Below are 13,292 nucleotides of genomic sequence, written 5' to 3' on the forward strand. Positions count from 1 at the left end.
AGAAACTATAGCAGTTTTTTCCTCCCCGTAATACAGTTTGGAACACTCTAGCTCTCCATGAAGATGACTGCATCCAGGAGACTAACAGCCGCATGGCCAGCAGAGCGAGACCCAGGGGCTAGCAGTCATGGCCACCACTTACTCTTTGGATGGTGGGGAGATCTTCACAGGGTGGGCATCATGGGTATGGCTGGAGTCAAAAAGATGAAAAGAATTGGAGTTCTCCTCTGTCCTCTCTTAGGTTGAAACTGCTTACTGATTTTCTTCACTCCATCAATTCTCTGGCGTTTTAAGAAAGAAAAGGGAGACGTCAGTAGGCAACCAAAGCTAAACTAAACAAAACAGAACAAAAAACCTGGTATTTAAACTTGTCTCATCAGGTTATGAAGCCAAACAAACTAATGCCTGAGGAAAGCTTCCTTACTGAGGTACTGACAAGCCCGGCTGGCATGTGAGGAAGTATGCTGGGGAAAAACATAACACAGGTGTGGGCACAAAAATGTCCCAGCTGTGTGTACAAGGTACTGGGAAGGTCGTTGTAGGGACTCTGACAACGGCACAGCTGGAGGAGTGAGGGGCGAGGACGGAGCAGAACCAGGCCAAGGACTAGGCTTAGGAACAGTCAGGACTAGAGGTGAGAGGTAAGAATGAAGGAGGGAAGTGGAACTTACTGAAGATGTATGTAAGGCAGGTGCTTTACAACAATACGAGGGGAGCTTCCAAAAGGTCGTGGAAAAACTGAATGAAAAGATAATGGAATTTTTCCACAAACTTTCTGAAGCCCCTCTTGTGTCTTCCTTAACTGTCAACTCTGTGGGGCGAACAGAGGTTTGCAATACTTGTAAGATTTATAGACTGCTAAGAGTCAGGAGTTCTGGTGTGGTGCTGTGGGCTAATGTGTCAGATTGCAAAGCCGTTTGAACTTCAAGGTCGGCAGGTCAAGTTCACCAGCTGCTGCTCCTTGGAAACCCTATACAGGGTCGCTATGGGTCGGAATCGACTCGACAGCACCTAACAACAAGAGTCAGAACCGACTTGATGGCAGTGGGTCTAATTAAGCCAAGAGGAGGCCTGATGGCATAGTGATTTAAGCACTTGGCTGATAACCTAAAGGTCAGCAATTCAAACATACCAATTGCTCTACGGCAGAAAGATGTGGCAATCAGCTTCTATAAGGATTATGGCCTATGGAACAGTTCTATTCTGTCCTGTGGGTTGCACTATATATTGTGGTGGTTGTGTGGCATGAAGTTGGTTCCAACTCACAGTGACCCTGTACAGGGTTTCCAAGGCTGTAAATCTTTACGGGAGCAGAAAGCCTCATCTTTCTCCTGCGGAACAGCTGGTAGTTTTGAACTGCTGACCCTGAGGTTACCAGCCTGATTCGTAACCACTACGCTACCAGTCAGAAAAACTCAACAGCAATGGATTTGGTTTTCTAGTAGTTAAACCAAGCTGGGAACTGAGATACCATCATCCTTTTAACTCCCAAGCTCACTTGTTTTCAACTACATGAAACTCTATAGTTGGGGGTGGTAAGGGACAACATTTTCTGGGAGGAAGAAAAAAGATAAAGAACAGAATTTAAATGAATTACAAAAAGAGAAGGAAATGGCTTCATGCATCCAAACATCTATTTATTCACTATTTTCTGTATGCCTGGTCTAATGCAAAGCCTTAGGGATGTTGCTGAGTGCTAATGGGTGAGTTTCAACTCACTGTAACCCTATATGACAGCGCAGAACTGCCCCATAGGATTCCTAGACTGTCATCTTTACTGACACAGAATGCCAGGTCTTTCTCCCACAGAAAGGCGGGGTGGGTTCCTACTGATTTTTTTCAGCCCAGCGCTTAATAATTGTGCCACCAGGTTTCCTTATCACTAGGGATCTTGTTGTTGTTGTTAAGTGCTGTGAGGTCGACTCCGACTCACAGCGACACTGTATAGGGTTTCCAAGGAGCGGTTGGTGGGTTTCTACTGCTGACCTTTCTGTTAGCAGTCCAGTGCTTAACCTACAGGGCTCCATTGTCGCTATGGATAGCGGTGGATTAAAAAGTCCCTGTCTCCGGGGGGCTTCCAATCCGGTGAGAAATCATACAAGTAACCGAGATGATTGTGACAAAGCGCAATGAGCGTTCAAAGGGGAGCCCTGTGCAAGGAGCTTCAGTGATGAACGTGGGCACTGTCACCTGCTGAAAAATGCTGGCAGAATGATAAGGGTTAGAGGAGAAATGGGGAAGGGCATGGGCGGAATGTGGCCGCGAAGACTGAGAATGAGGCCAGGAGCCTCCGAGGACCCCACGTCTTAGTCCGGGTTTCCGAGTCCCGCCCCCTCCTCTCAGGGCCGCGTAGGGCCCGGCGATGACCCCCGCTCGCCTGCCAGGATCTCGAGTCCCTGGGGCCCCAGCGTCCCACCGGTCTACGCCGAGCTGTTCAGGATTACCCTGGGTCGAGCCGAACCAGTCCCCGCCACCCCAGCGCGCTCACCCTCTCACCTTCACCTTCCCGGCCTCGCGGCGGCCATCGTCCCACAACGTCACCAGCGCGCGCCACCGGGGAGAGGTGGGAGGAGAGAGGGAAGGATGCGCGCGTCAACAGCCGCCTCAGGTTTGCCGCTCTGGCTCCAGTAAGTCCGTGGGCTCGGCGCCCAACCAAACCACCCAACAACTCCTGATGGATGAAGCACGGGTCCTCAAGATCAACGCCTCCTCTGGAGAGGTCTCAGTGCGCTTGTTCTCAACCGGGGCGTCCCAAGCCAATGACGTAAGCCTTCAAGACTCGCGCTGCATCACGGGTGCAGTAGTTCCAGCAGGCTCTTGTCATGTCTAGGGCGGGGTCTCGGGCTGTCAAGGGGCAAAACAAGGGCGTGGATGGGAGGGACAGCTTTCCTTTGCTGCCTCAGAACCTGACCCCAAGGCCTCTGCTGGCTCTAGAATCATTTAGAGACAAATTCTTAAGAGTTTCAGGCCGTTAGGGTGAGGTGACTCACTTAGGGAGAGGAGGAGAAGAAGATTGGGTCTGGTGCCTTTCGATTATCTTTGAAAAAGATTAAAAAAAACAAAAGCCGTTGCCTTAAGACCATTTCTGACTCCTAGCAACCCCAAGTGTGTCAGAGTAAAACCGTTCCATAGGACACAATGGTTGATTGATTGATTGATTGATTGATTGATTTTTACAGTGGCTGATTTTTAAGAATCAGACCACCAGACCTTTCTGCTGAGATGCTGCTGAGTAGACTGGAGCCGGAAACCTCTTGGTTACCAGCCAAGCAAGCCCATTAACCATTTGCACCACCCAGAGACTCCTCTTAGGAAGTAAGAAGAGAAGTAAGGGCAGCAGCAACAACATATCAGCATCGATTAAATGCTTGTCACTAGGTACCTAACATGGTGTGGCGCTTTGGCCTAACGCCTGGATTGTAAGGTCAGTTTGAACTGTGAGGTCGGAGAAAATTACCCAAGCTCTCATATGTGGACCACTGGGTCCCCGCTATGTGCCAGGCACCAAGTTAAGGCATCAACAGCTCTCCAGGGAAGGTTCCAAGCCTGGGTCCTCTAATACGGAAGTTAATGAAATGTGATCATAGCAGATATTACAGCAGATGTACTGTAAGACTTAGTATGGAAAACAAATGTAAAATATTTCACTAACATTATGTATTGAAGTGTTGATATTCTGGATGCATTGGGTGAATGAAAATATATTACTAAAATTGATTCCATTTGCTTCTTTTTACTTTTTCTAATGTGACTCCTAGAAAATACAGAATTGTGTGGGTAGCTCCCACTGTTTCTACTGGGCAGCGCTGTTTTATAACCACAGTAGAATCTTGCTACAGTTACTTCTGGTGGCAAATCAGTACTTGAAGGACCAGCTTATCAGTCTTCTGCTAGGCACAACGGATCAGAGGGAGGCTGTCCTACCCTCAGCCCCTACTGCCTAGTGTCCTATGCCCTAAGTCTGACTCTGGACTGTAGAGCCACACCCAGATGCGTCTCAGGGTGTGGCCAGGCCTCTATCTGGGTTGTAGCCACATTGGGGCGTGTTACACACTGCCTTGTAAAGCTGCTGTCTGCATGTTTCTGCCTCCACACTGCTCTAAGGCCTCCCTAAGGGGAATATCAATTCTTCTATTTCTTAGGCGGTCTTTGGCAGAATCCTGCCTGAGTCAGGTAGCATCTCTCCTGGCCATTCCCTCTTAACTAGACCTCCCTGCAAGTTCTGATCTGGGACCTGGACTCTTGACCAGACAGCTGGGGAAGCCACTGGCTCCCTCCCCAGGCCTCAAGTCTCACTTACCCTTAACTCAGCACCCAGGTTCTCTCTTTGAAACATGGCTCCTTGTCAGGTCCCCACTTAAACCCTCTCAATGACAAGACCTCCCCACCCCCAGGACTGCCCACAGTGTTAATGGGAAAGGGTTGGTGTGCACTTACAGATGACTTATTTTCTGCATTACTTATTTCAGATGGACTTTTCCCATAGACAGGAATTATGTTTGTAATTAAAAAAAGATAATGATTAAAAACAACTTCGAGAACAAAAGCAAATACTGTTATATACAATCTCGCAATAACAATGATCTACTACCGGTAGACACATGGATAGATACACTGGCTGAATGGTGTGGGAGGGAAAATGGAATATACTCACAAATATTTAAAAATCTGATAAAGGACATTTGTACTTGGAAACTCTATAGCGTCACTATGAGTCACTCAACGGCACTTCATAACATGAATATTTACCTTTGTGGAGAACTGCTGTAGTGCTGTAGGATAAGCACTGGACTGCAAACTGCAAGGTTTGCGGTTCAAACCCACCAGTCACTCATGGGAAACCTTATACAGGGTCACTCTGTGTCAGAACTTTGGTGGCACTTAACAAGATTTACCTTTGTTTCAAACATATCCATGAATATGAATAATCACACAGGGGGTTAAAATTATGAAAACTTCTTAGACATTACCCAATATCTTGAGGGAATAATTTGCTGGGCCTGGGAGCTCAGGATCATAGCCTCAGGGAACACTATGGTCAACTGGTATAATACAGTCCACACAGAGGTGTCCTGATGTGGCGCTGGGGGTTAATGCACTGGACTACAAAGTTGGTTTGAACTGCAAGGTCGGCGGTTCAAGATTACTAGCTCACTAGCTGCTCCCTTGGAAACACTATACAGGGTCGCTATGGGTTGGAACCAACTCAACAGCACTTAACAACAGTCCACAAAGACAATGTTCTACATCCTACTTTGGTGAGTAGCAACTGGGATTTTAAAAAAGCTCCTGCAACAATTGGACTCTCCGTGTCTGAAGGAAAGAAGAGTGATGAAAATTTAAAACTCAGAAGCAATTAGTATAATGGACTAATGCACGGTGGGAAACTTTTTTCTGCCAAAATTTATAACATTGTTCATGGGCGATAAAGTATCAACTTAAAACTGAGCCTGCTATATTTGGTCAAATATTTAATTAACTCATTCCTAATGTGATGACCCTGTATAGGGTTTCCATGGAATGACTGCTGAACTTGAAATGCCAACCTTGCCATTCAAACTGACTTTGCAGTCCAAGGCATTAACCCACAGCGCCACACCAGGACTCCTCAGAAACCCTATACAGGGTCACTATGTCAGAACCAACTCGATGGCATTTATCAACAACAATATAATGCCTAGAACTGCAGTTACAGTTGTGGGTCTTATATGGCCAGCGGGTCAATATTCCCCACCTCTGGACTAAAGAATCACGTGAACATCAGTCTCCTCAATCCTGAGATCAGAAGAACTACATGATGCCTGGCTATCACTATCAGTATCTCTGAAAGAGATCGCATTAGTAGGTCCTGGATACAGCAGATAGTCCTGGTGTGGTGCTGTAGGATAAGCACTAGACTGCTAACTGCAAGGCTGGTGGTTCAAACCCACCAGTTGCTCCTTGCAAACCCTATGCAGGGTCACTATGAGAAGGAACCAGCACTTAACGACAACAGAGATAGAGAGTTAAAGTCAGGATCAAGCTTACTGGCCAGAGTGGGTGCCTCTGACCAGTTACTGGCAAAGCTAAAGAGCTTTGTAACCCTTGGCTGAGCAAGGCAAAGGCTGGGCAGGCCCAAGACAGTGAAAACACTTGTCTTGATTGAAAAACCATGTCCTGATTAGTTTCTGATCCTGAATTGTAACCTGTTACTTCCTAATTAACCCCATAACCATGAGTATTTTCTGAGTTCTGTTTGTCCAATCCAATGAATTCTCAAACCCAGCCAAGCAAAGTGCCATGAAAAAATCGCTGGTGTCCGAAGTGACCCAACAGACTGGAGAAGGAGTGTCTCATCTCTGCCTAATAGGAATCAGCCTTGGGCTGATACGGATTCTCTCTCCCCATCGTGAAGCTAGAAGACGCTTCCACCATGCCATTATTATACACACGTGTTACTGTTGTTATGTGCTGTCGAATCGGTTCTGACCCATAGCAACCCTGTTTCTGAGGAGCAGCTTGTGAGCTTGAACTGCCAACCTTGTGGTTCAAACCGACTTTGCAGCCCAGGGCATTAACACACAGCACCACACCAGGACTCCCTTGATACACGTGAAGAAACTATTAAGTTGGTGTGTTTTGCTGACTATATATACAAAACGATTGGTGCTTTTTAAATTTACCATTGGCCAATTTAAAAAACAAAACTTATAAAACCTGTAAAATGTATATACAGAATCCCTGAATGATTCCAATCACCTCTTGGGTAAAGCTCAAACTCGTCTTAGCCTGGGAAAATAAGCCTTTACAATCTGATCCCATTAACTCCACCCATACCAGTCAGTCCGCTTTCTCTGACCCCACCTGATCCTTACTGGCTCTAGCCCTTTGCCCTTGATAGTCTCTGCCTGTTGAAACCTCCTCACTCTTCACAGGCCAGCTTAAATGGCACCTGGTATCAGGGTTTCTCAACCTGGCACTACTGACATTACCAAAACAAACAAACAAACCCACTGCTCTCCAAGTCATAGCCACACCACGTGTCAGAAAGCAGAATTGCTCCCCTAAGGCTTTCTTGGTTGTAATGTTTAGAGGAGTCCTGGCATGGTGCTATAGGATAACCACTGGAATGCAAGGTCGGCAGCTGCTCCTCAGAAACCCTACCTCGGTTGCCACGAGTTGGAAAGGACTCAATGGCACTTAACAACCTTTACAGAAACAGTCTGTCACGCTTTCTTTCCCAGCGCCTCTGAGTGGATTCACATCACCAACCTTTAGAATAAGTTAGCAGTCAATCGCAAATTACACCACCCAGACTGCTTCTATGGTCCGTTTTAGTGTACCCCAGTCCACCAGTGCTGGGCTCACAGGACAGATTATAGAAACACAAATGACACAACGAATACATGTGATGAGGTCTGACAGAAAAGTTTCCAGTCTCCTGACACAACCTGTTTGCCTCCTGAACATACCAATCATGGGTTCCTAAAATCACCCCTGTATGACCGACCTTAACCTTGCCCCCTCACCGCCAGCAGCTCCCACTCAGTGGTTGTTACAACGTTTAATAGAAACTTGCCTGTTTCTGTTGGTCCCTCTCTCCAAAGGCACAGGGACAGGGTGACTCAATACAGTGTGTGGACATACCATTCCCACTCCCACCCCACAAGGGTCAAGTAGAGAATCAAGCTGTGGTATAAATGGATTTCCGTCTGCCTCCGGGGATTCTGAGTCACTGTCTTCAGGGACAAGGTTTTGCTCTATGGACAGGAGCCATAGAAAAGGGGGCTTTGGTGGTCCCAGGGCCAGGGTAGGAGCTCTAGTCTGATCCAAGCTTGAAGCAGGAAGTCCAAGGACTGCAGTTCTGCCTGGGAGAAGCTCTGGGGCGTGGCTCTCCAGGCAGCTTGGATAAGCCTACATCTGCTCAGGTCTCACTCAACGGAAGAAACAGGAAAGGGAAGTAGGTTTTTTCAGGAAGAAGGGTTGGGCTGAATCTTCACAAAAGCAGTAACAATGAACAACCTCTCCAAGGCTGGACCAGAGCACCCAGAAAGCCCCAGACGAAGAGTTCTGCTGTGTCTGTCTGTGGCCTTCACGCCCAGTCTCTCCTCCTGGCAGTTCACTGCAAACGGGAGTCAACAGGCTACTGGCTGGACCAGCTCTCTGGGATCCTGAGGCCTCAGAAGCTGCTGACAATTAGGGGTCGATGAAGGAGACAGCGATGTAACGGGTGCCCTTGGTGGTGGGGAGCCCCTCATGGTAATGTGTGAGCCGTCCTGGGTGCAAGAGGGTCCAGCCTTTCCTTGGTGCACGGATAGAGCAGTTGTAACGCAGGAAGCGACAGCCCCCGCCCTGGGAGAAAGGAAGTGTTAGTTCACCAACAGGATGCTGGGCCTTTCCCACACGGCTCCCCTAGTCTCCCCATCAAGTGGCCTTTAACACAGCCTGTCTGGGGGTGCCTCTTATAGCAAAGCCCCAGTGAGCAAGAGCACTGGGGCCTTAGAGTCAGGCAGCCCTGACAAATCTAGGGTTCATGACTTACTCAGTGGGGGGCTTCAGTACCCCCAGCTGTAAAATGTGGGTTACAGTGCAGAAGGTTATGATAAATGATGAGACGATATGAGCTTGGTGGTGGTGGTGGAAACCTGTACAGGGTTTCCAAGGAATAGTTGGTGGGTTTGAACCACCAACTTTGAGATTTGCAGTCCAGTACTTATCCTATAGTACCACACCAGGAGTCCTAACATGAGCTTTGTTGTTGTTAAGTGCCCTCAAGCCAACTGAGGCTCATAGTGACCCTGTATTAGGGTTTCCAAAGAGTGGCTGGTGGGTTTGAACCACCAACCTTGCAGTTAGCAGTCCAGTACTTATTCTACAGGCCACACCAAGACTCCTGATATGAGCTTAGGTCGGGGTATTTCAACCTTAGCATCACTGATGTGGAGGGCCATCCTGGGCCATTCTAACCTCTACCTAGAAGATGTCAGCAACACTTCGATAGTTGTGACAACCCCAAGCATCTCTTCTTGTTAAGTGCCACTGAGTCGATTCTGACTCATAGCAACTTGTATAGGGTTTCTGAGGAGTAACTGGTGTGTTTGGAATTAGCAGTCTACACCACTGCTTATCTTACAGCGCCACACCAGAACTCCAAAAATGTCCCTAGACATTTCCAAATGTTCTCTGGGAGACGGGCAAAATCCCTTCTCAAAAAAATTACAGCTGTTTTCATGGGTGTTCTTCAGTGCCTAGTCCAGAGCTGAGGCCAAAGAAACTATTTAAAAATAGCAAGTTCAGAGGCCCTCCCAGGGGCCCGGCTTCCGTTCTCTCTGGCTTCGTGACGCTGGCAGCCCCAGAGCCTGTCTGCCTCTACCACCCTATAAGCAGCTCACCATCCAGCATGCTCCCCACCTGCTCTCAGCCCTGCTCACCTCATAGTCCACTCCTACCCGGTTGAGGGCAATGTTGATGGTGAAGGTGGAGGCGTCGTGGTGTGGCATCAGCGAGGGCTGTTCGTCAGGCTTGTAGCGGACAACAAAGGCCAGGTCGAACTGGGCCTACACCACAGGGATGGGGCAAGAACCAACGTTAATGGAGAAAGACCAGGAAAGGTTAGGGGTCATGGGGAACACACACAGGCCCTCGCACGGGAATGTCAACTCTGAGAGCCAATTTGCTCTATGCTGTATCCTTCAGTGCCTGGAATGGTGCCTGGCATGGAGAAGATAGGGAGGGAAGGAGAGAAGAAAGAGGGACAAAAAGAGAGACTACAAAGGAAGAAAGAAGGAGAGAACAATGGAAGAGAGAGGAATGGAGGGAAGAAGAAAGAAGAGGAAAACAGGGAGAGGAAGGAAAAACGGAAAGGAAGGAGGGACAAAGGAAGTAGGGGAAGAATAAACCTTATGACTCATTCCAGCAACTCTCCACTAATGAGTCCTTGAAGGCGCAGCCCAGGCACACCCAGGGCAGGTGTTCAGAGAAAATCATGGGAATGACAAAGAAAGAGACGGGACAGAGAAAAGCAAAGGGGCAGATGACAGACACATAAGGGACAGCTACAGAGATCCTGAGGGAAGGAACCACATGTGTTGGCTGGTTCACTGGGAGCTTGCTTACTCAGCTAATCAAGAGTCACCAGGGTGGGATTTAAGGAAGATGGGGTAAGGTCAAAGGGGCCCCCCACCTCCTGATGCCCAGTCTGGCTGGGAAGACCTCATTCCTGCCTCTCCCCCGGGCCTAGACCACTTCACCATCCACCACTATCTCCCTCTGTACCCACCCTGGTGTAGTAGCCGGGGTAAAGCTTCTCAGTCATGGGTGCAATGTACTCCACCAGGAACTTGTGCCATGCCCGCTCAAAGCCGATCTGGTTCATGTGGATATCAATGGTTGGCACGTTTTCATAGCCACCCTGGATGCGATTGTCCTGTAGGTGACCAAGGAGGACATGAACTTCAACAAGGCAGAATTCTAACCCCTGGGGGGTCTGACCCTGCACAATCCCTTTGTGTGGCCAAGACCGGTGACTATACGTTGTATTATGTAGCAAAAGGGAAGGAGTTTTGCAGACGTAATTAAAGACTCTAATCAGTTGAATGCCAGAAGAACAAATAAATCTGTTGGAAGAAGTACAGTCAGAATGCTCCTTTGAAGCCAGAATGGTCAGACTCTGTCTCTCATACTTTAAACATGTTATCAGGAGGGACCAGTATCTGGAGAAGGATTTCACGCTTGGTAAAATGGAGGGTCAGCAAAAAAAAAGAAGACCCCCAACGAGATGGATGGGCACAGTGGCAGCAGCAATGGGCTCAAGCATAGCAATGACTGTGAGGCTGGCACAGGATCGGACAGTGTTTTGTTCTGTTGTGCATAGAGTCGACACCTAACAACAACAACAATCCGCTGACTTGGGTTCATCTGAGGGAGATTGTGCTGGATGAGCTACACCTGTACAGGTGAGTTCTTTACAAAGGATCTAATAAGAGAGATTTTTCTCTCCTGCTGGTCTTAAAAAAGCAAGCTACCATGAGTTCTGCAGCTGCCAGGAAATGGATTCTGCCAACAACCATAGGAGCTTGGACTATGACCCTGAGCTTCAGAAAAACTTAGCTCCAAATGACACCTCAGTTATCGCCTGGAGAGCAGAGAGAACAGCTAAGCTGGGCCCAGCCTCCTGACCCATCCTAAGTGTGTGCTGCTCTAAGTCTCTTAAACTTGTGGTAATCTGAGATGCAGCAGCACAAAACTGACGCAGGGGGGCAGTGGTGACAAGGGGCTTGTCTGGGCACAAGGGTTAGCAGAAGCCCAGATTGTATGAACCATCCCAGTTAATGGGTTCTGAAGACCGGCTTTGCCACAAAGCTTGCATTTGAGGCAGGTAACCAGAACCACAACGGAAAGGAAAGGAAAGGAAAGGACAGCCGGAGGCTCAAAAGACCCAACGTCTCCCTCCATGTTGTTAAAAGCAGCTGGTTCCTGGACTTGCGTACATGAGTAAGGCTAGGATTGTCCTCCAGAGGGCGCCATCCTCCCTTATACTCGGTGCCACCAGCTTCTGAGGCTACTGAATTTGGAAACCTATACCCTTTCCACCCTACACTTCTAATTCCTTCCCAACCCCACTCATCCTTCAGGTCCAAGAAAGGAAGGGGAACAATTTAGTCATATATCAGGAACTGAAAACCAAGCAACTTAAGTTTCAGGAGCTCAGTCACACAGTAGCAAAGTGGCTTTGGGGACCATCTCTGCTTTCAGTTTCTCAACTCCTCTCCTCCCAACTGCCTATGGGCACCCCTGCCAGCACCCCATCTGGAGAAGCCACAGAGAAGAGCCTAGAAAGTGGGCTTGGGTGGAGGGGGTCTCACCTTGTTGTCACCCATAGACCACTGGCCAAAGTGCTCCATCTCTTCCACTAGTTCATCACAGGCTGTCTCGGTGAAGATGGGGAACCAGTAGACATCCGGGCAAGGCTGGGGGGGTGGGGCTCAGTCAGTGGAGTACAGAGGGTCCATACCCATGTTCCTCCTGTTCCCATAGCCCTCAGCAGGCCCCTTGCCTGCCCTCACTCTGGCCAGTGAGCCCCCCATTGGGAGCAGGCTCTGTTGATTTTAGATGGACCATATGAGCTGCTGAGGGAGGAGGAGGCAGGGGCGAGGTCTGGGATAAAGGAGGGTTGCTTACCGTCTCCACCAGCTTCCCCTCCAGGGCCTTGGTGTAGTTCTCATGGATATACTTCTCCTTCCAGTCCTGTGGGGATGGGGGAGGGGGGGTGGGGAGAAGAGGGCTGGGTCCTCAAGCCTGAGCTGCCCACATGCTGAGTACCACAGAATGCCTCCCTGAAGGGTTCCCCCAGAAAGGGCTACCCCAAGAAGCACAGTGCAGGGGTGTACACCTCTGCCACTGGGTTGTTGTCAAGTGCCTTCAAGTTGGTTCCAACTCATAGCGACCCAGTATAGGGTTTCTGAGAAGCGGGTAGTAAGCTTGAACCGCCAGCTTTACAGTTCAAACCGACCTTGCAGTCCAGCCCATGGACCCGAAGTGCTCACAGAACTCCCTGCACTGGGTACACATGGGCTATTTGAGCAAAGAGCTAGTGTTTGCACACGTGTGTCTACATGTGCACACTCAACATCTACCACAAGCTCCCAATATCCAGGTGCACTGTCATAACTGTCACCTCCTTTAACCATCACAACACTTTCTGGAATGAGGGATGCTGGGATGGTATGTCCACTTTAGAGCTAAAATCACTGAGGCACTGCAAGTTGAGTGGTTCAATGAAGTTACAGCTGGTAGCAGAGCTGGGCTCAAACCCAGGCCTTGGATTCCTAGTCCTTTCTCCACTAGATGGCGCTGCCTCTCAAGGCACCCATCAGTCCCAGGCAAGTTCAGTTCCACAGCCAACCCTGGGGCAGAGGGAAGAGAGGTGGCCACAGGGTCCTAGCTCCTAGTAAGATCTGAGGTGGAGGTGGCTCACGATCAATGGGATCCCTGCGCTACTCCCCTCCCAGCCCCACTGTGATCCTTACCTCAGGGTTGCTGAACACCTCCCAGAGGTCATTGTGGAGATGGGTGGTCTGGTAGCTGTCCAGGGAGAGCAGGTGACCAAAGGTGTGCCGGTTGGTCAGGAACATGAACACCTCCTGGAGAAAGGAACTGGATGGGAGAGGCCCCCCTCACTCCCCATCTCCCAAAGGACCCATAAAGGACCACTGGTGCAGCTTTCTCTGACCACCAGACTCAGGTCACAGGTACACAGACCAAGTGTGGTCACCTCCTTGTCCCCAACACCCAGCCCAGGCCTGACACTGGGG

The 13,292-nt window shown here is 49.1% G+C and overlaps 2 protein-coding genes across 4 annotated transcripts in view; both read right to left on the reverse strand.

The window, feature by feature from the left end:
* The window catches only part of MFN2 (mitofusin 2), a 29,116-nt gene extending 26,498 nt beyond the window's left edge, over positions 1-2,618 (reverse strand). The window contains exons 1-2 of one of the 3 annotated variants that reach the window (XM_006866376.1): positions 2,497-2,618; positions 139-281 (exon numbers count right to left, since the gene is read on the reverse strand). The gene's annotated coding sequence lies outside the window, so the exon portion shown is untranslated. Of the gene's footprint in view, positions 1-138; positions 282-2,496 lie in introns of those variants that run through there. The other 2 variants (XM_006866377.1, XM_006866378.1) reach the window with 2 other exon arrangements.
* A 5,552-nt stretch (positions 2,619-8,170) lies between these two features.
* PLOD1 (procollagen-lysine, 2-oxoglutarate 5-dioxygenase 1) overlaps positions 8,171-13,292 on the reverse strand; it is a 34,837-nt gene continuing 29,715 nt past the window's right edge. Inside the window, exons 14-19 of the mRNA XM_006866379.1 lie at positions 13,008-13,121; positions 12,160-12,225; positions 11,844-11,948; positions 10,259-10,405; positions 9,411-9,536; positions 8,171-8,331 (exon numbers count right to left, since the gene is read on the reverse strand). Of these exons, the coding sequence (XP_006866441.1) occupies positions 8,176-8,331; positions 9,411-9,536; positions 10,259-10,405; positions 11,844-11,948; positions 12,160-12,225; positions 13,008-13,121 (714 nt within the window). The 3' untranslated portion in view covers positions 8,171-8,175. The remainder of the gene's footprint in view (positions 8,332-9,410; positions 9,537-10,258; positions 10,406-11,843; positions 11,949-12,159; positions 12,226-13,007; positions 13,122-13,292) is intronic.

The sequence above is a fragment of the Chrysochloris asiatica genome, unplaced genomic scaffold, assembly GCF_000296735.1.
Source record: "Chrysochloris asiatica unplaced genomic scaffold, ChrAsi1.0 scaffold00090, whole genome shotgun sequence".
Classification (NCBI taxonomy): domain Eukaryota; kingdom Metazoa; phylum Chordata; class Mammalia; order Afrosoricida; family Chrysochloridae; genus Chrysochloris; species Chrysochloris asiatica.